The sequence below is a fragment of the Megalops cyprinoides genome, chromosome 15 (assembly GCF_013368585.1).
Source record: "Megalops cyprinoides isolate fMegCyp1 chromosome 15, fMegCyp1.pri, whole genome shotgun sequence".
In the NCBI taxonomy this organism is placed as follows: Eukaryota; Metazoa; Chordata; class Actinopteri; order Elopiformes; family Megalopidae; genus Megalops; species Megalops cyprinoides.
In genome coordinates, this window is record NC_050597.1 from 1 (window position 1) to 26892 (window position 26892).

Genomic DNA, 26892 nt, shown 5'->3' on the forward strand with positions numbered 1-26892 from the left:
GGCTACGTTTTATCACATGTGCGGCCTACTTAAGAAATCACCACCTCACCCTGAGACTCAAAAAGTGATCTTTTCTTTGGGGATAAATAATAAACAACAACAGAGGGCCACAGCTGTTAAGCAACTGCAGCAACTTTTGAATACAGCACGGGAAGTCTTCCCCAATGCCCAGATTTATGTTCCCATTATTAACTTTTCGGATAGGCTACCAGTTCAGGAACAACATAATCTTAGAGCTTTGAACGAATACATCTCTAAGAATTGTACGGCATTATTAGACCTTCATCCTCTTAGATTCCAGGTTCACCCGCATGATCCGATACATTGGACAGATACCACAGCGGGGAATATATTAAGGTACTGGCTTCAACAGTTAAACTATTAGAATGGGAGAAGTGCCCTCCCACTCCCCAGTCCTCTAATATCTTGAACCTTTCCTCCTTCTTACAGCTTGGGCCTGCAGAAATCAGCCTCCTGGAGAGGGGACTAACTTTTGTTCCTTCCCCTAGGTCAAGTAATAGGGATGAGCTCATGAGGGATGTCCACGAATATCACCGCAAAATTAAACTATTAGACCGCTTTGGCTACGATAGAACAGTCAATATCACACCCTTTACAGAACCATCTAGGTGGGAACCGGAAAACGGTTCACTTTCCTCCCAGATAGGTGGATTGCTTCGGAGGGATACTGCTGCCTTGTCCAGATGTTATAGAACCATGCTGGCCCCGGATAATTTATCTCCGGCAGAACGTCAAGCAATCCATGGGTTGAAAAACAACCCGGATATAATCATAAAACCAGCTGACAAAGGCTCGAAGATTGTGATTATGGATAGGCAGCAGTACCTCTTAGAGGCTAATCGCCAACTGGGAAATCTGAAACATTATGCACCTTTGGAACATTCAATACAAGCTAATACGCAGAAAATGATTCATCCCATAATTATGGACTTATATCACACCAAATTCATTAATAAGAAACAGATGCTATACCTACTAGGCCCGAACCCTCCGAGGCCTAGAAAACTATACTTACTGCCAAAAATACACAAAGACCCTAATACGTGGACAGTCCCTCATGAGATCCCCCCTGGGAGACCCATTGTTTCTGATTGTGGGAGTGAGTCCTACCGGGTAGCAGAGTTTCTAGACTCGTACTTGAATCCCCTATCCCAGAAACACCCCAGCTACATCAAAGACACCTATCATTTTGTGGATAAGTTAAGGAGGATTACAGCTCCCACAAATACCTTTCTGTTCTCAATTGATATTGATAGTCTATATATGAATATTGACACTGACCTGGGTCTTAAAGCTGTTAAACAGATTCTGGAACAGCACCCGGACCCGAGACGACCAGACCAACAAATATTAGACCTCCTACAGTTGAGTTTGACACGGAATGACTTTGAATTTGATGCCAGGTATTATCTGCAGGTACATGGAACGGCAATGGGCAAAAAGTTTGCCCCAGCGTATGCCAACATCTATATGGCAGAATGGGAAAGAACAGTGTTCCCCAAGTGCCCCCAACTTCCACTGTTTTATTGCAGATACCTGGATGACATCTTCGGCCTCTGGCAACATTCAAGGGAGCAATTCTCACATTTTATTCAAATTCTTAATACTCATCACCCAGCCATTACGGTTAAATTTAACCTCCAGGAAGATAAGATCGAATTCCTAGATACAGAAATCTACTTCACTCCAACGTCGGAGGGAGGAAGACTCCTGGGTACCAGAGTTTACTTTAAACCTACGGATACGCACGCTTTACTCCATAAGTCCAGTTTCCACCCTAGGCATACATTTAAGGGCCTAGTCAAATCGCAACTAATCAGATTCTACAGAATCTGTATGGACATTTTGGATGCAAACAAAGCTACTCGTATTCTGTTTAAGGCCTTACGGCCTAGAGGGTACTCCAGGAGCTTCCTCCGTTCTGTTCGAGTGGAGGTAAGGAAAATGCTGGAAACGGGAGGTGAAACGGTCCTGGGCCCTTCCGAGAACCACATCATTCCATTTATCACAACATATTCCAATATGTCTGTAAAATTTAATTCAGTAGTTAAAGCCAATTTTCAAAAACTGCAGGAAACTTTTCCTCCAGTACGCCCATTCAGAGTGATTGCAGCGTACAGGAGGAATAAGAATCTTAGAGATCTGTTGGTACACTCTGCACTTAAAACTACTAGTCCGACGATCTCACAGTTCATTACATTGAAATACATACAGGTTACAAATAACACAGGGTTCCCCATTTGGCAAAGATTCCAGGCATCTACTACGAATGGAGTCTACATAATAATATGCAGTCAGTGTCAATTAAAATATGTAGGAGAAACAAAAAACAGTTTTGGGGAAAGGTTACAGCAACATCTGTATCAAATCAGAAAGAATACAGTACAGACCCTGTGACGGAGTGCCGTCACTATGGTTGAGTATGCGCTCTGACTGCCATACCAATGAGCCTGGCTCTTTGGCGTCGCGGTCAAAGTCGCATGTTTGGTACCCCGTAGACCCGGGTTCAAGGCTGGGCGGGGTGACTGCTCTCGCCCTTCGCTACAAATGGTGTCAGAAGTGGGATGGCTGGCTGCGAGGCCATCAGAAGCGTGCCTGGTGTGTTAGGTTGACCCCGGTGTGAAGGACCCCAGAGATGGGTGAAGCATGGTGTGAGGGACCCCAGAGATGGGTGAAGCACTGGTGAGTGGGGCACCCTGGGATGGGAGAAGTACGGCACGAGAATGCGTGAGGGACACCATGGTGCGTGAAGCGCATGGGCGCGCTTCCCGAAGGGGAGGGCAGTGTGACGGAGTGCCGTCACTATGGTTGAGTTTGCGCTCTGACTGCCATACCAACGAGCCTGGCTCTTTGGCGTCACTGTCAAAGTCGCATGTTTGGTACCCCGTAGACCCGGGTTCAAGGCCGGGCGGGGTGACTGCTCTCGCCCTTCGCTACAGACCCACTTGTACACACATTTTCGCTTACATCCAGTGCAAGCACTTAGGATGGCGGGGTTGGAATCAGGAGTACAGAGGACAGCCAAACAACGCAAATGGAGGGAAAGGTGGTGGATCCAGAAACTTAACACCTTTTTTCCAACAGGGCTCAATTCCAGGGGGTGATGCACAGGATCTGGGAATCTTCAATGGTGTCTTACGAGGGGACACTTTTAGAAAATCATATGCACTTAATGGGAATACAATATATTGCTGTGGTGATGGCAGCTTATTTTATGTGTACTTTGAATGACAAGCTGGGATCTTGGAGGGGCGGAAGGGGGCTCTTCTAAAAATACTATTTGGCTTTATGATGAATTAAATTGGGGCAAGATCAAGGGGAAGAATATTACGCTGATATAAAGACTGTTATGAGTTGGCCAGTCTGTTCAGAATTCAATGACAGGAAATGCATAAGCTTTTTATGAACTGAATGAAGCATGTCAATGGGTGTGGTTTTTGCATGTTTCCCCTTTCTTGTGTGAAAAAAAGTTTTGTGTGAACAAATAAATATTATAATGCTAAAACCAAGCCTCATGCATCCAAAATAAAAATTCTTATCCAGGTATTTTTTCTGGATGCATGGGCAGTATACTAACTAAACACAATGTCTTTTTTGTATGCACTTATATATAGTCCCTTATGGGACCTTACTCATTACTATGCGTTCGTGCATTGAATTCTGGGAAGGTAATTCCTCAAGCCCCATATATGCACTTAATTTTCCACCCTGATAAAGAAGTATGGACCATGGAGCTTGAACTCTGAGGGATAGCATGGTACAACACATTCAACGCTGGTTAAAAACTTATTCCTAGGTGCTTTCAAATTTAGCACCAAGGAATGGGAGTTGAAAAAATATCTTTCATATTCTAACAAAGGTAAGACATGGTCCTAAAAATAGAAGCCCTCTCTTTCCTTTCTTCTTACATATATGCCAACAGAATACTTGAAAATTTCATAAACCCAAAACTAACTCATAAGATTATATAGTACACCCTATAACATGCACTTATTTCAATCAATTGGTTTAGATTAGGGTGTACACAGAAACTTTTAATAAGAGCTACTATTCAAAGTTCACATAGCTGAATCTCTTGCCACACAACTTCTTTTGGGGCATAATATGAAATCTTTTTTTCCCTTCTCCTCCTCTTTTCCTCCCACTCCAATAACCTTGGTTTTCTCTCCCAGGCTTGTAACATCGCACCTGGTTGTAGCCGGTTTCTTTTATTCAACCTTGGTGGTTCTGGATCCTCACCTTGACTATGGCCGCTCCCAGTTCCATAACAGTCCCTAACCTAAAACCAACCCCAACCTTAACCCCAACCCTCACCCCAACCCCAACCCTAACCCTAACCCCAACCCTCACCCCAACCCCAACCCTAAAACCAACCCTAACCCCAACCCCAACCCTCACCCCAACCCCAACCCTAACCCCTTGGGACCCTGAGTCTGACCATGACCCTTCCCTACTCCAAACGGGTCCTAGGGGGCTTTTTATGGCACACCCCAGGGGACCCAAATCTCCCCCTGCCCTCACCTGGAGATATCATTTCGGCTGTGACCTGTTCCCCAATTCAGACTATCACAATATCTCTCACTTATACATTGCATGACAGATGGGTTTTGGGAGCTCTATGCTGGGAAACGTATGGAACAAGGGGATAAAGAGATCGGGTGTGCCAGTGCAAATTTCGGCCTGTACAGCCTGGATTATCCACCTTTAGAGGGGAGTCTGGGAAGGTACGAATGGCTGGAAGTTTAGATTATTTTCCCACAACCTAACCCTAACCCTAACCCTAACCCTAACTGGGGCCCTGACTATCATGGCCCCAACCCTAAGGCCAACCCTAACCCTAATTGGGGCCCTAACCCTAATCGAGGCCTGAACCCTAGCTCTGACCCCAACCCCAACTGGGGCCCCAACTGGAGTGGCCCTAGCCCTAATGCTAACCCCAACCCTAACTGGGGCCCTAACTCTAATCGCGGTCCTAATCCCAACCCTAATTGGGGCCCTGGCTGTTTTGGCCCTAATCCTACTGCGGACCCCAACCCTAATCTGGGCCCTGACCCTAACCGGGGCCCTAACCCCAACCCTGACCCCAACCTTACATTGGGCCTGGACTGCAACCGTGGCCCTAACTCTAACCCTAAACTCCAGTTGGGACCCCAGGAACAGGTACAACCCCAAGGGAAGATACAATAGGCCAGAGCACTGAAGAGCTTTGTGCTCCTTTTCTCAAAAACGATATATAACAAAACACCCTAACCCTAACCCTAGCCCCTAGCCCCTAGCCCCTAGCCCCTAGCCCCTAACCCCTAACCCCTAACCCCTAGCCCCTAACCCCTAGCCCCTAGCCCCTAGCCCCTAGCCCCTAACCCCTAACCCCTAGCCCCTAACCCCTAACCCCTAACCCCTAAACGCATTCTGATTGGACGAACGTTTTTCTTGAATAACTCCTGAACCATATGTTCTAGAGACTTGCAACCAGCGTTTGTCTAATATAATTCGGCCATTCTGCATCCAACGGTACCATCCATGAGTCTACGACTTACCGTTCCCGAGATACAGAAAAAACAATGTTTTTTTGGACATATCTCCAGACTTGAACGTAGTACACGATCGAAAGCAGTATCAATGGAAAGCCCATACCCGAAAATGGGGGGATAGGACATGGTCCCATGTCTCTAGCTCATTGCGTTCTTGAGATATCACTCTCCAAAAGGATCGTCACTTTGACGATCGTGGTTATTACCCCTAACCCTAACCCTAACCCTAACCCAACCCTAACCCTAACCCTAACCCCTGGACTCGAACGTCGTACACGCTCGGGAGTGGTATCAATGGAAAGCCCATACCCAAAAATGGGGGGACAGGACATGGTCCCATGTCTCTAGCTCATTGCGTTCTTGAGATATCACTCTCCAAAAGGATCGTCACTTTGACGATCGTGGTTATTACCCATATACCTAACCCTAACCCTAACCCTAACCCCTAACCCTAACCCTAACCCTAACCCTAACCCTAACCCCTAACCCCTAACCCTAACCCTAACCCTCTAACCCTAACCCTAACCCTAACCCTAATGCATTCTGATTGGACGAAGGTTTTTCTTGAATAACACCTGAACCATTCGTCCTAGAGACTTGCAACCAGTGTCTGTCTGATATAATTCGACCATTCCACATCCAACGGTACCACCCATGACTCTCTATGACTTACTGTTCCCAAGATACAGAAAAAACAAAGTTTTTTTGGACATATCTCCGGACTCGAACGTGGTACACGCTCGAAAGTGGAACCAATGGAAAGCCCATACCCGAAAATGGGGGGATAGGACATGGTCCCATGTCTCTAGCTCATTGCGTTCTTGAGATATCACTCTCCAAAAGGATCGTCACTTTGACAATCGTGGTTATTACCCCTATACCTAACCCTAACCCTAACCCTAACCCCTATACCTAACCAAAACCCTAACCCTAACCCTAATGCATTCTGATTGGACGAAGGTTTTTCTTGAATAACTCCTGAACCATACGTCCTAGAGACTTGCAACCAGTGTCTGTCTGATATAATTCGACCATTCCACATCCAACGGTACCACCCATGACTCTCTATGACTTACTGTTCCCAAGATACAGAAAAAACAAAGTTTTTTTGGACATATCTCCGGACTCGAACGTGGTACACGCTCGAAAGTGGAACCAATGGAAAGCCCATACCCGAAAATGGGGGGATAGGACATGGTCCCATGTCTCTAGCTCATTGCGTTCTTGAGATATCACTCTCCAAAAGGATCGTCACTTTGACGATCGTGGTTATTACCCCTAACCCTGACCCTGACCCTGACCCTAACCCTAACCCTAACCCTAACCCTAACCCATGACTCTCTATGACTTACTGTTCCCAAGATACAGAAAAAACAAAGTTTTTTTGGACATATCTCCGGACTCGAACGTGGTACACGCTCGAAAGTGGAACCAATGGAAAGCCCATACCCGAAAATGGGGGGATAGGACATGGTCCCATGTCTCTAGCTCATTGCGTTCTTGAGATATCACTCTCCAAAAGGATCGTCACTTTGACAATCGTGGTTATTACCCCTATACCTAACCCTAACCCTAACCCTAACCCTAACCCTAACCCCTATACCTAACCAAAACCCTAACCCTAACCCTAATGCATTCTGATTGGACGAAGGTTTTTCTTGAATAACTCCTGAACCATACGTCCTAGAGACTTGCAACCAGTGTCTGTCTGATATAATTCGACCATTCCACATCCAACGGTACCACCCATGACTCTCTATGACTTACTGTTCCCAAGATACAGAAAAAACAAAGTTTTTTTGGACATATCTCCGGACTCGAACGTGGTACACGCTCGAAAGTGGAACCAATGGAAAGCCCATACCCGAAAATGGGGGGATAGGACATGGTCCCATGTCTCTAGCTCATTGCGTTCTTGAGATATCACTCTCCAAAAGGATCGTCACTTTGACGATCGTGGTTATTACCCCTAACCCTGACCCTGACCCTGACCCTAACCCTAACCCTAACCCTAACCCATGACTCTCTATGACTTACTGTTCCCAAGATACAGAAAAAACAAAGTTTTTTTGGACATATCTCCGGACTCGAACGTGGTACACGCTCGAAAGTGGAACCAATGGAAAGCCCATACCCGAAAATGGGGGGATAGGACATGGTCCCATGTCTCTAGCTCATTGCGTTCTTGAGATATCACTCTCCAAAAGGATCGTCACTTTGACGATCGTGGTTATTACCCCTAACCCTGACCCTGACCCTGACCCTAACCCTAACCCTAACCCTAACCCTAACCCATGACTCTCTATGACTTACTGTTCCCAAGATACAGAAAAAACAAAGTTTTTTTGGACATATCTCCGGACTCGAACGTGGTACACGCTCGAAAGTGGAACCAATGGAAAGCCCATACCCGAAAATGGGGGGATAGGACATGGTCCCATGTCTCTAGCTCATTGCGTTCTTGAGATATCACTCTCCAAAAGGATCGTCACTTTGACGATCGTGGTTATTACCCCTATACCTAACCCTAACCCTAACCCTAATGCATTCTGATTGGACGAAGGTTTTTCTTGAATAACTCCTGAACCATACGTCCTAGAGACTTGCAATTATTAACCAAGCAAACTACACAATAGAAATGCCTAGTTGTATATTTTACATAATACCATATTAGGTTCACAATGATTTCTTCTATTCCTTAAAAAAACAAAATCAGTGAAGTCCTTTATCTGAAAAATGACTTTCAAGATGTGGGTACGGGGACAACTTACTTTGTTATTAAACAGTAAATAAATTAAAATATATTGTGGAATACATACGTCATGCCTTTATCAACTGGTATTCCTAAGAACAAAATTGAAATGAAAAACTTTGCATGTTCAGGTATGTTTCATAATTTATTTTTCAAGCAGACATTCAATTTGAGCCTTTTCTGTAAAATGACCCAAATATTGTATAAAAGAACAGGCCTTAAGGTAACAGAAAATATGTCACAGATAACTAAATCCATTTTGACAGTATGAGTAACATCTACAATTTCCTAGGATTAGTCTTCACAAAATTACTAGAAATTTGTATATGCCAGTCTTTATATGGCAGAAACAGTCTGTCCGTAATGTGTAAATCTCCACTTGGTTTGCTTATTTGAGATAGCTAAACAATATTATTGGCATCCCTGTCTTTCCACAATGTAGCAAAATGGTTCTCTGGTGCACAATTTATTGCCATATACATTTATGTAACAGAATAGTTAGAGCCATATTGTTTGATGTCATATGAAGACTCATGGACTGAGATGAAAGCATGTTCAATACTTTACACACCTAAGGGGGTTGTCATGATGCAGGGCAGAGTCATTTTGATCAAAACTGCTACAGAGGTGCTTATTGAATGGAGTGACTGCATACTACTCTCTGCTGGAGGTATAACAGGAGGCATTCATCTTGTCTGGAGGAGGCAGAACTTTGTGAGCTTTCAGGTTACCTGAATTTTGCATCAATGGTTTCATTAATATTTTTGTTGCCCTTATCCTAATGCAATATTTTGCATGGCATGTATTTTTCATAGTTTTCATAGAAGGTAGTTGTCAAATAATTTACAGAAAAAACATTCATTTTGGCAAATGTGCTTGAGGACATGAAAAAGCTAATCATTTTTTAATTTAAAATAATTATTGGCTGCAGTAAATGACTGCATTGTGTGCTTGACTGTTAAAAATAAAATAAGCAGTAAGTGAGCCTCATCTTGCATGTGTAAGCCACATTTGTACAGTAAAATTAAAAAAGCAAAAAGAAATGTGGATTCAGGTGACTCATCTTAATGTATGTACTGACACACCTGCAAAGCCTACATTGGCACATAGCCAATCATACACAGCTAAAAACACTTTGTTGTGGTTTTTCACATACTGTATAGAAATGCATGTCACTTGTACCATAATTTTACAAACACCCTGAGAGATGTTGCATTCAACAAAATTGAAATTGATTCTACCAAATAAACACCTTTAACATTCATTACAAATGTCTACTAGTAGGCTGTAGACATACCTATGACTTATGAACTCTCATTTTCAATCTGGTTGCTTCTTGAACTTCTCATAACTGAAAACCAGTGTAAATAAATGAATACCAACTCAGTTCTTAAGTGGTTATTTCTCCATGTATCTGTTGAATCCATACTGTGAGGTAACATCCATGATTGACTCAAAACTGAATGTCTTTGTTCTTAGCTGGAACAAAAATGGTTAACATTTGAGTCTTGGAGTTGTTGAACCTTGAAGTGCATTTGTGTTGACAGTCAGTACCTCAGGGCTGAATGTCATCACTCTTGGGATTTGCTGTGGAGCGCCTGTTATTCTGGCATATCACACACAGACGGTACAGATTCAGTATCACCACCAGAAAGTTCTTGATAGCAAAGAAGACCAGCATTTGGTGGAACACTTCAAAGTAGATGATGACTATCAGTCGGACTATGAGGAAGGGTCCATCCTGGATGAAAAGACTCTCCACAATGTTCCACATGTCTGTGCTGTGCCTTGTTAGGAGAGAGTCACGCTGACCCTCACCAAACTCCTCTGGTCTTGAGGTCACCACTGAGGAGCACACACACATGTAAACACACATTAACAGCTTGTTGTCTTTGGTCAGGTTGCCTTAAGCTTGCATCACCAGGAAAATGATCTTATAGACCAGTAACTCCTAATGGAAGAAAAAACATAACAAGGGATTCTGCCCTTAAAGACTTGCTTCTAAAGGTATGTAGCTTGTTGTCATTTAGAGACTACAAAACGAGAACTCCAGACAAACATTTACTTTAAGTTATATATGCACCGTAATTTTTATGTGTAGAGTCCTATAGCTTTTACTAAGACCAGGGTTTATACTGGACTGAAATGCTGTCACCATACAGATTTGGACAACAATTTGTATGTGTATTGGATACGTACAGTATTTGAATATTCAAAACACTTAAGAAAACACTACCAAACAATGTTCAACATCTGAAAGCTGCATTCCTAACATTGTTACAGCACCATCCAACTAAGCATCAGAAGCATGGTGACTTTTCATTGGTAGCACATTGCTGTCAATCACTTACCAGTCTTGATCTGATGCTTATTGCCACATGGTGCAGACAAAAATGGCTGTTAGGGGACCATAGGTTTTTTCAGAAGAACAAGGTATTGATAACTTGTTATTGATCTACACTGTGTAGTTGCCTACTATAGCAAGCAAAATTGACAAAACCAATTTCCTGCTTTTTGTCTTCAAAAGTCACTAAATATCCATTTACATTTTCATGCTCCCAATGAAAACATTATGAGCTAAACTGGATGTCAGTATTCGTGTTCTAATGGAAAATAAAACATTTTTCATCGCTGTTACTATGTCCTTAATAAATAATATAACAGGTAAATTTATTGGACTAGAGCTTGCATCAGCTGGATCCTTTTTGTACATTAGTAGACTTTCTGTACCGTTAATAAGGCTATATAAATAAAGATTAACCAGGAGACCGTGTTGGCCATGGGTTTTCCTTATACCCCATGTTTTGTAGAAACAGTGATGGAATATATGACAATTTTAAGATTTGGTGAAAGAAAATTTGATTTGGAGGAATCACAAAAACATGAAGAATATTACATTCCTATATGAACTATTTCCACAGCTACAACTGAAAAAATGTATACTGTGTCTATCTCTAATAAAAGCACTAACACACTGCAGTTTTTATCCATAATTAACATTTTGTGTCAATGCAGTTTACAGAGACTCCATATGTCTTATTATTTGAAATGGCAATGTATTAGGGGTAGACATCCTGCACAATCTGGGAGCATCTTTTTCCATCAATGGCAGAAAAATAACTTCTAAAAGGTTTAAGTCATCGCTGCATCCCAATTTTCCACTTAATTTTCATTCTTGACAAAGAGTGATATTCTTTGTTTACCAAACATAGATAAACAGAATAAAATGTGTTTTCCTACTAAACCTGACAACAGTAGCTAACAAATGGCTCACTGTTATGACTTTTGCACCTGATTTAATATCTTATAAATGCCACTAATGATTGTAGACCATAAAGCACTGGGACTCAAAAGAGAATATAAAGTCATAACACCATCAAAATGCCAGTATAATCCAGTATTCCCTAACAGAGACATGAGTGTTTATGACATCACAAGTACAGGAACAGTATCAATTGCAACACCTCTATATGTTTTTTTTTTTAATAAATAGCAGACAGCTGTTACCAGAAATTAATTTTAATAATCTGTTTGCTTGAAAGATTTGTCAAATTGTGTTCATGCACATCGACAGAATTTAGCCCAATTCCCGGTTCCTTCTGGGGATGCTTTAAAGTTAATTTTTCATTTTTCATTGATGCATAGACAGGATTATGACTAATTTGAGAATCATAAATAAAAAGTGAGGTCTGTCTCCAATGAAAACATCAATTGTATAGAGCTTTAACCTGTAAAGATAGCTCAGGATATAAATAGTAATTAACCTGCAACTGTGACTCAACCAAGGCTAATACATATATATTACGTAATAACTTCTATGATGCTTGATTGGTTTACATTATGTAGCTATTGCATTTTTAGTTTGTAATATATACTGTAATGCTTGCAAGAAGATAAGCATTAGAGAAAATGATTTTGTGAAATGAAATTGAGTCTTACCTGCCAGATGTAATGGAAACTGTAGCATGCTCCATGTCCACACTCCTAATATTATATACACCAGCTGAGCACTATTCTCCCTGTCAGAATCACAATCAGCGGAGGGGTTTAGGCGAGGTCATTGCAGCTTTATCAGCTGTGATAGTTTCTCTCAGGTATGTTTTTAATGTAAAGGACCCTTTAGCTTGAGAGCACTAATGGATGCCACCCACTGTTAAACCTCTTCTTCAGAAATCCTGAGATGCACAGACGCAAGGACTGTATCTGTCAGTATCCATTGTAACAATGAGTAAGTGAAGACCATTTATAAGAATTCATCTTTAACAACTGTGCTACGCTTTATTGTGACTTGTATTATTTTAATCTGTTGGTTCCCCATTTGTTTCGTATGTGTTTCTAGTAGATCAGCTAACATTAGTTATTTTGATTTTTAATGACATCATCTGTTAATTGTTGTTATTCATACTAGATCAAGGTGAGGGTGGATAACATTTTGGATGGACAACATTCAAAGTGAATGGGTCTGAATTAACTGTGAAATTCACACACATTAACACATTATCTGTCCCAGAAGGTCACACTGTCATGCAGTAAAGTGCTGCTTGTCCAGGGAGTCTGATGGAGATTTTAAAAGTGGCCAAACCTGTCTAGGATTTATCCCAGGGGGAATACTGAGCCCAAATACAATAAAAATTGTCACAAAATAGTATATATTTTCAGTATATATCTGTGCTATTAATCAGTGCATGAGTTAATTGATAATGTATATGTTTGTCATATAGTATAGGTATGAGTTCATGAAAATACAACACATAAATGTTTTTCTGGATGTACTCAGCACATATAGCCTAAATCCATAGTTATTTGTAGAAAGTCCATTTGGGGCATAGGGTTTGACCTTGCCCCCTTTAAAATAACCTTAAAATTCCAAATCCAAAATGATATCCACCTTGTGTGTCACCCTATGACTGTTTGATATAGCACAGATAATATCTATTAGACAATGATGTTTAAGTTTTTCAGAAGGTCTTTTTCACCTTTGGCTGGTCTGTTATTATTGTTCTTAATATCAATGCATATTTTCTTATGACAAATTATATGAATGATAAGCCTTTGAAATGACATGACAATAAAAATAACAGTATTACTTTTACTACTTACAACAATAATAATACCCATAATAAGGCAGGTGTGCTGTAATGAGGTGAAAGGACATGTGCCAATAAATATATCATTTGCTCTGTTCAAGAGGGAGATGTGCTTTTTTGATAAGGAAAAAACTCACTTGACATCTGAGAGTGTCTCGCTAGTGAACTCCAATATATCTGCAGCTGTGCCGACAAAAATGAGCAGAAGCTGAGAGAGTTCATCCTTGGTTACACCGCCCCCTAGTGGCAGGAGCCACTTGCCCAGAATCAGAAGGATGAGCAGTGCCTGGTGCAGCCCTAGAATCCAGTCATTGGCACACACTGAGGACAGCAATTTATCAAAAACCTTCGGAATCACAGAGGAGCAGAACAGTCGTTAGGCCCATGCAGAACACAGAAGGAACACAGTACTCAAACACTCACTCTCAGATAACCTTTCATCTTGATTTACATTCATTTTTCAACTAAAAACATTAGTAAATGAAGTAGCCAAAGTGTTTTGATGGATTTTTGGAAAATACAACAAAACCTTTACATGATTGTGGTCACATTTCAGTGAGCCAGCATTACCCCACACACCACAGCAGAGCACTGTCTAAATGAAGACATTCTGAGAGAGGAGCAAGCATATCTATGGCTCAGGGACCAAATCTCACTGAGTCTCCATAGGGGTTTATCAGTAAATATGGCTGCATTTTTCCTGTGTTTGGTGAGTGTCAAAGGGCAGAGCTACTTTAAATGCACTCATGTGATTCCTGTAAAAGTGAAAGGAAACTTCTCTTTTCATAACAGCTGCTGATGTAACACCATGTAAAGCTATGCAATAGAAAATGGACATGTCCATCAGGATAAAAACAACAGGTCACCAGCAAAGGGTGTTACACTTCATCATTTCTTCTAAGGAGTGGAAAAAAATGGATATGATATTTGTTATATTAAGAACTTTAAGAAGGCATGATTTCTTTCCTGATGTCAGTGGAGCAGACTACATTTGGGGTGCCTGGACACTGCCACACTGGTTCATTGCTATGGTAAATGGATATAATTTCAGCAAATAAAATTACTATCTGAAGCAGCATTTTCACAGTATTAGTAGCACGCCATTCAAACTGGTAGAATCTCTGTTCACCATCACCATCGCTGGGTGATACAAGCAGCTCAAACAATGAGTTTTGGTTTTGGACTAAAGAGATTGATTTGTCATGTACAAGAAAATCAATTATTCTTACTGTAAGAAATGACACATCAATTACAAACAACAAAAAATTGAAGTATGAGCCCAAAACTGTCCATCACAAAACTAAAATTATTAAATAAATGTTACCTTGAAGGTTTGGTTTCCAATGGTTTCATTCAATGAAATCATACTTTTTAGGTTTTCCCAGGAATCCAGATTCTTGCACTATAAACAGAAAAATAATACGGAAATAATAAAGGTAAGTGGCCAGAGAAACAACAGGCTGCACGTTTAAATCTCTCATGCAGCATTGTTTTTATTTAATAATAATTTAAGTAAAATTCTGCTTCCTAAATGTACACATCATGAAATGTAAAGTGCATTGGATAAGAGTAGATATACAGCAAATAAATAACACGCCACTCTCATGAAATTATGATATTGTCTTGTGGTACTTATAAAGGTAGAACTCATTTTACTGCATCTTACAGACCTGATTTCTTCATTTTTTTCCACCTTTACTACATCTGCAGTCACAGTATGTAACCACCTGCAAAAGCGTCTGGCATAAAATGAACCAAGAAAAATGTATTGTGTGTTTTCCCATTTCAAATGTTTTAGCTCACCTGTGGGTCGTGTGATTTGTTTAGCTGATGGTGTAGTTCCAGTATCCATATGGACGGGATAATAGTGATGAGGAAGAGCAGGATAGCCGGCGAAAACCTAGATAAAGCATCGAAGCGACTTTGAGAGGCCCTGCAAGCGCCATCACATCCAGACAACTGGTGTCTTCTCGAACATTTACACTATATTGGCAAATATTTGAGTTGCTATCAGACGTTTATTTGCGCATCCGAATTCACATCCGTATTCTGACCACGGGGGAGACATAGAGAGTTCTTTCGAAGTTTTCATACAACAGAGATATTGTGTCGCTGTGTACGGTCAGTCAGCTGGTTATTATTAGTTCCAAAGTTTAGCTAATTAAAAGTTACTGATAAAGAAACAGGAACGATCCTACGTACATTTCGAACATTTTCACATGGTTAAAAGTCTCTGAAAAAATACGCATCTGTTATTTCAGTGGACTAACTCAAGAAGGAGAGATTGTCGTAACGCGGACAGCCAAGAAGCGCACAGAAATATCACTACTGTAATGTACTGAAACTGCTTTCTCTTAGAAAAAAAAAACATTCATTTCAACTTACCACCTGTAATCCTGGCCTTTCCTTCGCTTTAAAGTTATAATCATTTCGAACACGAGAGGTAGGCAGAGAAAGGTCAGAAACCAGTAATGACTGCTTTTTTTCACCCACAGCACCCTCAACACTCCGATTAGAGACAGAAGGATGAACAACGATCTGGTTATGATCGCGCAGATGAATTTCATGAAAATCATATTGATCTTGCGGTACAAGATCTCCTCTTAGAATTCAGGTTGTATGTCCCGCTATTCCGTTGTCCCAGAACTGAATGTAATCGAGAAAAACAGTATTATCATTCGTTACTTTTAGTCGGTCAACTTCGACAATCACAAGCACCGCCCTGTCCCCCGGGCTGCTTTTCGCTTTTCACTTTTCCTAAGGCGTCCTATGTCACAACGAAAATGCAGTTTCTAGCCCACAGAGAATGCTTCTGTCAAACACAATATACACCCCTTTGCTTACGTTTGCAGTTTGAAAAAAAGTCTTAAAAAAAGACTATTTATTTATTTATTTATTTATTTATTTATTTATAAAAGGTATTAAAAACGTGTTTTTTTAATTTTTTTATAAATCTCATGTAGTACAGAACAGAATTGCTACTCAGGTGATGTGCCTCTAGACATTTGATTTTTTTAAAAGAATAATGCAACTGCAACTGAAATACTATATAATAAAGAAGAACTGAAAAGGCTGGTTCCCCTTTTGCAGAGAAGATTCTTCCTCCCTAAACCATAATTTTGAATTTATGAGTGCTCTTGCTGCACAGAATAAACCAGGCAAAGGGTTCTGCTGTTTGCTGTCACTTTGTAAACAAAAATGTCTGCCAAAATGATGCTGTATTTCTTCAGCACAATTTACTTTTGTCAGTTGTCAGCTAACAGAATTCAGTTCAAGGAATCTGTGGCTTACAGCACAGACAGGCAGTAGCCACTGAATTTCAGAGCAGAGAGAATTGCTTTCTGTTCCAGCCCTGTCCAGTTATGCACAACATTTAAACCCTTTATCTCTGCCTTGCTATGGCATCATCAAAATATGTCTGAGATAGACTGTGTGTGCATTTCTAAGAGGTTCGTACTACCTGCACAAACTTTTGACACCCCTGGCTGTGCCAACTGATATAGCAAAGAATACCACACAGCATGCAATAAAACAGCACAGCTAGGAACGCTACTGCTGTTAAATTAATCCAAACATATATCCTGGATGAGCCCATTTGTTATGAGCTATACCCAGTCTTGCCAACTAACTTGGCCTAATCTATGCCAGAAATACATCCGAACAACGTGTGGTGCACATGCCAGTGTGTGAGTGTGTAAATGGAGTGATAAACTAAGGAAACAGAAACAAAACCAAAATAAGAGGTGCTGACATGAGGATCTCAGCTCACCATCAACATGCAACACAACAGGTTATCAAGAGGAGGAGGCCATCTTCAGAGCCCCAGTTACCAGCAAACTGCTGGGGCAGCTGTGTCCAGTTGTGCTGAACACTGGGTTTTTTCATTCAGTTAAGAGCCCCCCCCCCCCCCCCCCAAAAAAAAAGAAACACCACACATTGTCATTGTCAGCATGTATATATCTAGTGTAGGTGAGTCCAGGTCAGGTGGCCAGGCTTTGTATAGATCATAACACATGGTGCAGTAATGATTTACATTTCAGTTAGTTTTCTATGTATTTTAAATTATAGTGTTTTATGTTACATCTCTTCAAAATCCCACTAATCTAAAGTATATCAGTGTCAAGTATATCAGTATATCAACGGCAATAAAGTAACTGCTATTTCCATATTCCTTTTATGACTTTGGGGAGAGTGAATAAAATCCATTATTCATAAGATCACGTCCTGAGAACACATATTGTAATCATTAGCAGCTGGGATATTTTTGGGTCTGAAGGGAGACGAAGACAGAAACAGTCTGCAGAAAGATCTCTACTGCAGCGATTCCCAACCCTGTCCTGGAGGACCCCTTGTCTTGCATGTTTTAGATCTCTCCCTGCTCCAACACAGCTGATTCAAATGATCAGTTTGTTATTAAGCAGCTTGAGGAGTTCATAACGAGTTGATCATTTGATCAGCTGTGTTGGAGCAGGGAGAGTTCTAAAACATGCAGGACAAGGGGTCCTTCAGGAGAGGGTTGAGAAACACTGTTCTACTGTATTCTCAAATGCTTTGGATCTAAAGTGTGCTAATATTAGTCATACATCCATATAATGGAGACTAATCTCTCCATTCAGCATGTCTGAATGACATTGTATTGCCTTACAGTTCTTTGTGTGTTTTTTCCCATGGGTGCAGCTAAAAAACTGCTGTCAGCGTCTACCTAAATACAGTCTCTACAGTTGTCTACCATGTAAATAACAATAAATACTTTTATGAGCACAACTCAAGGAAGTATTTCTCTTTTCCATCATGGATAACATTTCTTTCTTTCAAAACCAACAGGTTAAGGTTTCCATTGGAAATGTGTATATTTTGATTTTAACACACATTGAAATATTCACAGATTGTTAAGTTATATTTTCTATTCACCCTTTTGGGTAGGCTGGAAAAAGAAAAGTCTGATAGATTATAAAATAAACAGGGGCACAAATTCAATCTAACAGCAATTTACTTTTATTTAGGTTTCCCAAATAGATTTAAATAACCCAACCAGCATGGCTGAAGACCATTACATTCACTTCCAGCACCACCAACCACAACTGAGAGTTATTAATTAAACATTTCAGTTTGAATACATTTTGGTCACCTCAAGCACTATTTCACATTTGAAAAATTATAATTGTACATTCCGCTGCTTATTGATATTTCAGATTTTACATTTGATGGTTAAGAATACATAGGCTAACCAACCAAACAAAAGGCATTTTCCAAAAATACACATTTCAAAAAATCAAAAGCATTACAGAAAAAACATTGAGGCCATTTGATGTAATAGTATTTAATGTTTGCACCTACTGTAGTACATCTCCCCTTGAGCCAACCTTAAAATATTATCCTTAAAATATTAACTTAAAAATATTAAGCTTAAAATATTACCTCCCTCACTGATGGAATGATGGGCTCACCTGCCAAGAATCACAATGTTGAAGGAGCTGTGACTGGCTTCCAGATAGTGCTCAGCCGTTCCCCTCTCCCTCACTCTTCTATTAACATCTGTCCTTTGGTGTACAATTAAATGCAAGTATTATTTTCTTGCTGCCTTTAACATGGTTGCTTTCCGAAGTGTAGTGAAAAGGAAACACCTGCCTTATCTGTGAGTCATAGTTAAGGACAAATAATGACTGAATTGAAGCAAAGTGTCTCATTGTGAATGTCTTGCTCTTCTGGTCTGTTTCTGTCATAATTTGATACTTTTCTTTATGCTTTCAACCTGCAAATAATAGGAGATGTAATTATCAACTGAAAAGGTTTTTAATGACTTATTGTCATGGATTGCATTAACACCTCTGTTTCATATCACAACAAATAATTATATATTTCTATGGAGTCACAGCGGAAAATATCTCAAACCCACTACAAAACAGGTATATGTAATTTCCTAGGCCATGAGTCAGCCAGGGGTGTCAAAACCCAACTCTGTCCGTCACTGAGCAGTGTGGGGTTTGGGAGGAAACTCAGCTGGATGCGAAGGAAGGGCAGGGGTCTGTGAAGGGGGATGGAGCTTTCCTGTCTTTGTTGCAAATTGTCTGCATGTTTGACCAAAAATAAACTACACCCAGAGTTTCAGCATTTATATAAGCTAATATTACAATGTCTTGAATGTAATGGACAAAAAAGAACCAAAAACCGGTTGCATATAGTAGTAGGAAAGAGTTTTTTTCTTTTGTTTTTGAGCTTGCATGAGCTGCTCAGGTCAGTACACAGCAAGTCCTCCCCCCAGGTAACACAAGCAGCCTCTTCTGCCAAGAGGAGGAGGGAAATACATATGGCAGCAGATTTGACTCACAAAAGAGCTCAATCTGTTGTTTTATGTGTTTTGAGCAGAGAAAAGTACTGCTCATTTGAGAAATATGACTTAGAAGGGATTTAACCCAGCTGCACATTGTTTGGGCACTAATGTGAGTTTGATCATGCATTGGAAACAACTTAGATGTAAGGACTTCTCTCCTACTTTCCCCATGCAGATGGCATTAGGGTTAGGGTTAGGGTTTTTCTGGAGAGGACATCTGTGCTGACCTGAGGCTGTGGGCTGAGACAGTGCTGCCCAGGTTACTGAGCACAGTCCCACTTGGCAGACAGGTGAGTTACCTGCTCCAGGTGGGAGGGTGTGTGTGTCTCCAAAGATATGCTATTTTTCTTTTATTTTGGATTTTGCATTGACACCAAATTTTCACATCATACACATAGGTTAAGCCTTTTCTCTCTGCAGCCATCTTAGTTATTAGGTTCCCTAGGCTATATAGAGCACGTTTAGTCAGGTTGAAGAATATGGTCATAACAATAGTTTAAAATTTAATCTTTATTATCTTTTTTGATAGAACTATATTTTACATAAAATTATTATCTTTAATCATTTGTTTCCTGCTAGAAAGACCTGGACATTTTAACTGGTACATTCATGATTTGCTATTTCCAGAAGAATGTAGTGTTATTCATATGTCACTGATAATCTCAGCGTTAATTGCATTAACCACAATTGCCTAATCATAAGAAATAAGACTAAATTGACACTATAAGGATTAGGATTAAGGTTAGGATTAGGGTTAGGACTATGGTACGGGTTAGGGCCAATTGATGTTCAAGGAATCTGGAGTAGGGTTATATAATGTGGAAGCCCAGTGAGAAATGTATTTATGAAAGCAGCCAGTAAAGATGGGTTAATCTGTTAATGAGGCTCTGCTATCATCTTCTGACCACAGAAGCTGAGATTTCTGCCAGGAATGAGGTCTGACTCATATAAACAGAGACAGATCTTTTCACTGTGACACTGCAGCCTCCCATAATGTAAAAGATTTCCCTGCACCACCCTTCATATCTTGATAAAACCAGTGAGAATCTCCTTCGTGACACCAAACGTCAGGAAGAAAAATCGACAGTGTGAATCATGAAAATGTACCACTCAGGCAATTGTATTAATCTGTGTGTGACAGATGAATTCTGCATAATGTATATATACTGTATATTCCCTGAGCATACTGTAGAGAAATGATTATTGTTATTTTTGAAATAGGCATGGATATGTATGAATATATTGATGTCTTGTGATGAACACTTTTATCACTTCAAATCTCTGCTCTTCTGAATTGTGCTGAATATGGTTGCTAAAAGATATGAATATTTGCTTTTTTGTGTTCTGCCTGGCCTTGCAGGGAAAGTATTTGCGTCAGGCATTGAACCAAGAAAAAGAACCATTTTCATTTGTTTTAATGTGGGACCTAATTATTGGGACATTAGTTGTACTAATGATAGAATATTAAATTATATACAGTACATAAAAGATTTGTTTTTGTTGAAAATGCTATTAAAATTACACAATGGGTGTTAATGTGACATAAAATGACAGAAAAAGAATCAGGAAAGGAATCGAAGGAACAAAAAAAGGAACCATAAAGTGAAAAACAAATGATTTTACTTATCAATTAGCAAGGCTTTTACAGATAATATACAGTTGCTCAGAGTTTTTGTGCTCTGATTAGTTCTTACTAATATAATATACATTTATATTAAATAATAAATATAACGAAATACATATGTAACGTACAGGGCATTAGGACGTGGGAGCCCTTCCTCTTAGTCACATGGTTTACCGTAAACAAAGGGATATACGTCATCCTTACCTGTGATAAGCCTACGTGATTGCTACAGGTGTGAAGGCTTGCGTTTGCACAGGAGGGAAGTCAAGCAGCGCGAAAGTAAAATCGCATCGTTGCCCCGTCCCTGATTTCTTCGCGTACAGTGGAAATAAGTCATTCTTCGGGCCTTTTTAAGTAAGTTTTTTCTATTTTAGATTGATTACTTAAAACGGGCTGTAGATGGCATATCAGTTTTAAAGTATTGTCTGTAGATTTTAAGATGTAGTTTTCCCTGATCCCACGTGAACAGACGATTGTCCGTTTTTTGATTGTGAATCAAATTGCGCTCGAGTCGGGGTTTGCAAAGCAACAAGGAAGGAAGGTAATTGCATTTAACGGCCTTATTCCTTGCGTTCTTATGCGTTTTCCTATTTATCACGGTGTAAGATGTTCCTTTTCTTTGTTTATTTCGCAGGAGCGACCGGCAGCGCGCTCTCAGTCACTGTTTTTCCCTGATTAGAATTTCCGTGTTTCATTAGGGTCCTTACCACGACCGGGGGATAAGATTCGGGAGAGTGCAATAGCCGCGACCTGTGAGGGTCGCGCGTCGAGAGGGAGGGAGGGCGGGCGAGTGTCTCAAACTTTATTTAATCATTTATTATTTTTTTTTTTTATTTTTTTTTACGAATGATTGTGCCTTTTTTCTTTTAAAATATTTTAAGTAGGTTTACATGAACTACATATTTTGGGCTGGTCCCTTGGGCAAAGTGCAATGCATATATATTTAGGCAACCCTTGTTTGGTTGTGTGGCCCTCCTATGGTTTATAGTGCAACACGTATTGAGCTGGTGGATGGTACATTCTGTGTTGTTGGTTGGTGTGGGGGTGGCTATTTCATGTATTTTTCCACTGTGACCCTTGTGTGTTGGCAAAGTTGATAAATTGCTGTGCCTATTTATGCTTTGCAATCAGGCTAACGGTGTTTGCCCGATTTGATTGTAACGGTGGCCCAAGCACTGGCCCACAAGATTCAAGGTTCAATTTATACATTTTTTCCCCCTAGCCTTAAGACCCATTGCTCCTCCTGAGTAGTGTTTTATTTTAATTTATATGATTTTATTGTATCAATTTTGTACGTTTGTAGACATCAGCGTCCACCTGTTTCATTAACTGAATAAGGCTTGTGCGGGGCTTTTTAGTGAGCCTGTTAATGGGGTTCTGTCACCCCTTATTGTAAGAGTGGTGTAGCACATCTAAGCTCCTTAAACGGGGTGGTCATTCATCTACTGTGGGCCACACATGCATACTATAATATGATATTGATCATGAATATATAAAATGGCCTTGAAAATAGAATTATAGTGTAATATTGGAACAAAATTTTGCATTTTAAGTCTAATCACAAAGTTTGTGTGAAATCTCCCATCGTTTTTGTTACATGTAATTCTTATTTAATACAGCATATGGCAGTGATCTCCATTTTTTCATGCTGAATAATTACTTCCTAATCCATATAAAATTCTGTCAGATCCACATTTTTCTATGCCTTGCATAGCTTGCATGGACTTAAATAGCTTGCATCTACAGTATAGAGTATAGATAATGGCATAGGGAGACCCACACACTGTGGTCATATTGAGGGGAACAATAAAATGAATAATTCTACCTGCCTTCAGTAGGTGATGTGAAAAGATCGGAATAAAATGTCTCATTTTATTCAGACTTCATTACTGTCTGTCACTCAAAGTTAAGGATGGAGCACCAGATTATATATTTTACTGCTGGTTAAATAGCCCTGACCCCATGCTGCTGTCTTTAATGCTGCGTAAAAAGTGCAACTTGTCAATCTTGTGGATTGTCAGCACACAATTCTGACTTCAGCGCTAGTATTTGCTGAGAATCTGTAAATAATATATTATAGCTAATGGTGTTAGTTTGTTAATTATATTTAGGTTTTACAGTGTTACTCTTGCAAATAGTACTCAGCATAACTAAACACCCACAGTTTACCAATAATTCTTTGTGATAATCATTATTTCAGTGTTGTTACACAGCCAATGATAGCGGATGATTCAGACTTCTGCTGTATTGCTTGAACATTGCTAATGTTCAGTAACAAGTAACAATAAAAAAGTGTCTTTCAGACCAACAGCATTGTTCATTTTCTGCATTTGAGGATAATAATATTGCTAACCAATGTAAAAACTCAGTTGCCAACCCTGAATATTTCATAAACCACTGGCTAATTTGGTATAACTGATTGTAACGTTCAAGGTTTGCCACCTAGAATATGATTTAAGACCCATGATTATCATGTGTCTTGTGAATTCTCTGATCTCCCTGATTTAACGTCTGCATTAATATATTTTCCCACTTAAAAGATCTTTTCTCTTTTTACGGGCCCATTGAGTGTAAAGTTGCATTAATTGGTTTGATCAGATTCTAGGCTGTATTTAAAGACATTTTCTCCCATTGAACACATAGGCTTAACATTATTATTAGTCATTCCACCACACATTTGTACTCACATGAGACCGTGGGAATATGTTCTGATGGCACATTACAGTCAAAGCAAAAGATGGGCACTTGTCGTTTTCCTGTCAAATACTAACCACGTCCAGTTTTGTTACTTGTAGCGTTTGTATGTATAAATATATGAAATCTTGCTCAGAGCTTCTCTCCATGCATCTCCCTAGTCTGTCACCTACCATAAGTCCCCAAGCCTTTAGTTCTTTGAGAAATGTAGGAGGTGGAAATCTACTTCACACTGTGTTTGAGAACTTTCCATAAGGGCTTAGCGATGTTTAGGTATGGTGATTGCGGAGGCCATGGAAGGTGTTTGACTTCATCTTGGTGTTCATGAAACCACTCTTGAATCTGTTTAGCCATGTGTAAGGGGAGTTATTGTCTTGAAATATGGAAAATATCTTGAGAAAACAATGTTTACACCATAGAGTACAATGGATTTGTTTTCCTTGGCTGTAATTCTACCATGTATTGTAATGATTACACTCAATGACTACCACAAGATGGCTGCACAGACCATAGCAGATCCACAACCATGTTTAACAGCTGGGAACAGGCAGTGTGGATTGAAGGGTTTCCTTTGGCTGTCTCCAAACTTATATCCCTCCAGCTGTAGGGAAACAGAATAGAAGACAACTCATCAGGCCATAATACTTTCTTCTGCTGCTCAGAAGTCCAGGTTTTGTGCTCATTACACCCAGTAATGAGCAGTAAAGTATTAAAATATCTTTTATGGCAGCAACATACTGGTGAGTAGTATTGACATTATGTGTGTATATGTACACACACACACACACACACACACACACACAAAAGCATATAAGCATCAGTGCCATATGTTTCTCTGTGACTTTATTAACAACAATCAGCTTCTTTTTTGTAACTGGTTAAGAATGCATGCAACTGGGAAGCGCTTAAACCCTATTCAAGTGAACACAACCACAAATAAGAATGATTTTTCTTCTGGCTGCAAAGTACTCTCTCTGTTCATGTCCATTTTGTGCAATATTTTCATCAGCTTTGGTCACTGTGTTTATGTAAAAGGAGCAATGCCAGGGCCTTAAGATGAGTCTTTATCCAAACTCTTGGAGAACATGTCTGCACAAAACATGCTGTTTGGAAATGGTATTTTAATTCCTAAATTGATGGTTTCTGTCCTGAGCCAAGTGTAGGCTGACCTCATTAGCAGTCAGCAGAGAGGGACAAACTCAGATACAGAAAGTGAAGACAGTGCCCTCTGCTGGTGCATCCTCTGTCTCCCTGATGGAGAACTACTCTCTTCTGCCTCAGAGACTGAAGGCTTCAAAACATGCTTCTCCTAAGGCCTGTAGTGTCTGTCATTTGGAGACTTGTGAACCAGTTTTTTTCAGAGGGTGATCATTTCCATTATAAAACTTATGTAGCTTTAATCCTCTATCATTTTTCATAAGTCATGTATTCCTGACCTGTCCATTTCCTGTTTACATTGCATTTTTAGAAAGGACAGACTTCTCTCCCATGTGGGACTATGAGTTAAGGGGTGGGTTATGGAGAGCATTACAAGTCATTCAAATAATAGCATCTACAGGAAAAAAAATCCAAAAATTTACAATAATACATTAAATTTTTAGTTAATACAAAATCTTATTTCCAACACAGATGCTAGCAGTATGAAAACATGTTTAATTGTCAGTGTTTTTGCCGCCATCCGCTGCAAGTTTCAGCCTTGTGTTTGCCGCTGCAGGCAGCGTTCCTGGACACCTGGCCTCGGGTGTGTGGCAGTTTGGACTATCCTGAATAGCCTCTTAGTCTTTTGATTAATTTAATTGTTTATTTTGAAATGGAGTAAGACTTATTTGTATCTGTTCTTTTTGCTGCACCTCTATGTTTTATATTTTAATTTTTAGTGTACTTTAGTTGAAATCAAAAGCTATTGCTGGTATTTTCTGTGTCTCTGTAGAAATGCCCCCTTCTGTGAAACTATGCTCTTAACCGAAACCCCACAGGCAAACTGGCACTCACAATAAGTCCTACAGATGGGCTGGATATTGGGGTTAGCCAATAACAACGTGGACTTTTTTTTTTTTTTACTATTCATGAAAATCTGTCTGTTTTACAGTAAGCAGTAGTGAATCTTGCACTACATCACAGATCTGTGGTTCTTATTACAGCCTCTGAGTAAAGAGATCTGTTCTTTCTCTGCTATCACATCAGTCACAGGATATTGTGGACATTCTCTCTGATCTCCCCTCATATATCAGAGCCAGAGCTGTGTGGGTGTGTATGTTGGGAAAAAGTCTTCTTGAGCTAATTGTAAACAGATGGCTTTGTCAAGTAATCAGATTCTTGAATGATGCAATAGGAATGCACTACCAATATTTTTTCACTTTTATAAGTAGCTCCAGCATAATGGAAAAACACGCAGGATTCCATGACTGCAAAAGGAGCAGAAAGTAGACTGCCCCCTGGCTTTCATCAGTCTCAGTGTTTATGCTCTGCAGCACTGCAGCTGAAGGAGTACGAGCTGCAGATGACTTAGCAAAACACTGGAATATAGCAATGCACAAAATGGGCAAAATATAAAGCTAAAGCTCAACAGAGGAAAAACTAAACCTCAAGCAATGAGAAAACATTGACTCTGTTTTTAACAAGACCATGGCTAACCTAAATTCAGCCATTACAAGAGCCCATTGGCTTCAAACAAATTCCTTAATCGCTGTGTAACTTCAGATGTTTTCACTTCAAAATTCTGGAATAACAATTTAAATTGAATGTGGTTACAGCTGCACCATGTAGGCCTCCATACATTGTTAAATATAATCACTCAGGGTAACAAAATAAGACCAGTCAGTACTGAAATCATACAAGGAGCATCCGCACTC

General features: G+C 39.9%; 1 protein-coding gene across 1 annotated transcript; it reads right to left on the reverse strand.

Moving 5' to 3' along the window:
• Positions 1–8638: 8638 nt before the first annotated feature.
• LOC118790140 (transmembrane protein 26-like) lies at positions 8639–15967 on the reverse strand. Its single transcript, XM_036546976.1, has 6 exons — positions 15777–15967; positions 15195–15291; positions 14716–14793; positions 13529–13737; positions 12244–12323; positions 8639–10149 (listed from the first exon to the last, which is right to left on the reverse strand). The coding sequence occupies exons 1-6, from the start codon at positions 15965–15967 to the stop codon at positions 9860–9862; spliced, it is 945 nt and encodes a 314-aa protein (XP_036402869.1). The 3' UTR covers positions 8639–9859.
• Between the last annotated feature and the right edge of the window lie 10925 nt (positions 15968–26892).

Coding starts and splice junctions, on each gene's coding strand:
- LOC118790140 (XM_036546976.1), bottom strand. CDS start 15,967: ATGATTTTCATGAAATTCATCTGCGCGATCATAACCAGATCGTTGTTC. Junction 15,292..15,776: donor AAAGGCCAGGATTACAGGTG/GTAAGTTGAAAT, acceptor TGCTTTATCTAG/GTTTTCGCCGGCTATCCTGC. Junction 12,324..13,528: donor GAGACACTCTCAGATGTCAA/GTGAGTTTTTTC, acceptor TGATTCTGACAG/GGAGAATAGTGCTCAGCTGG.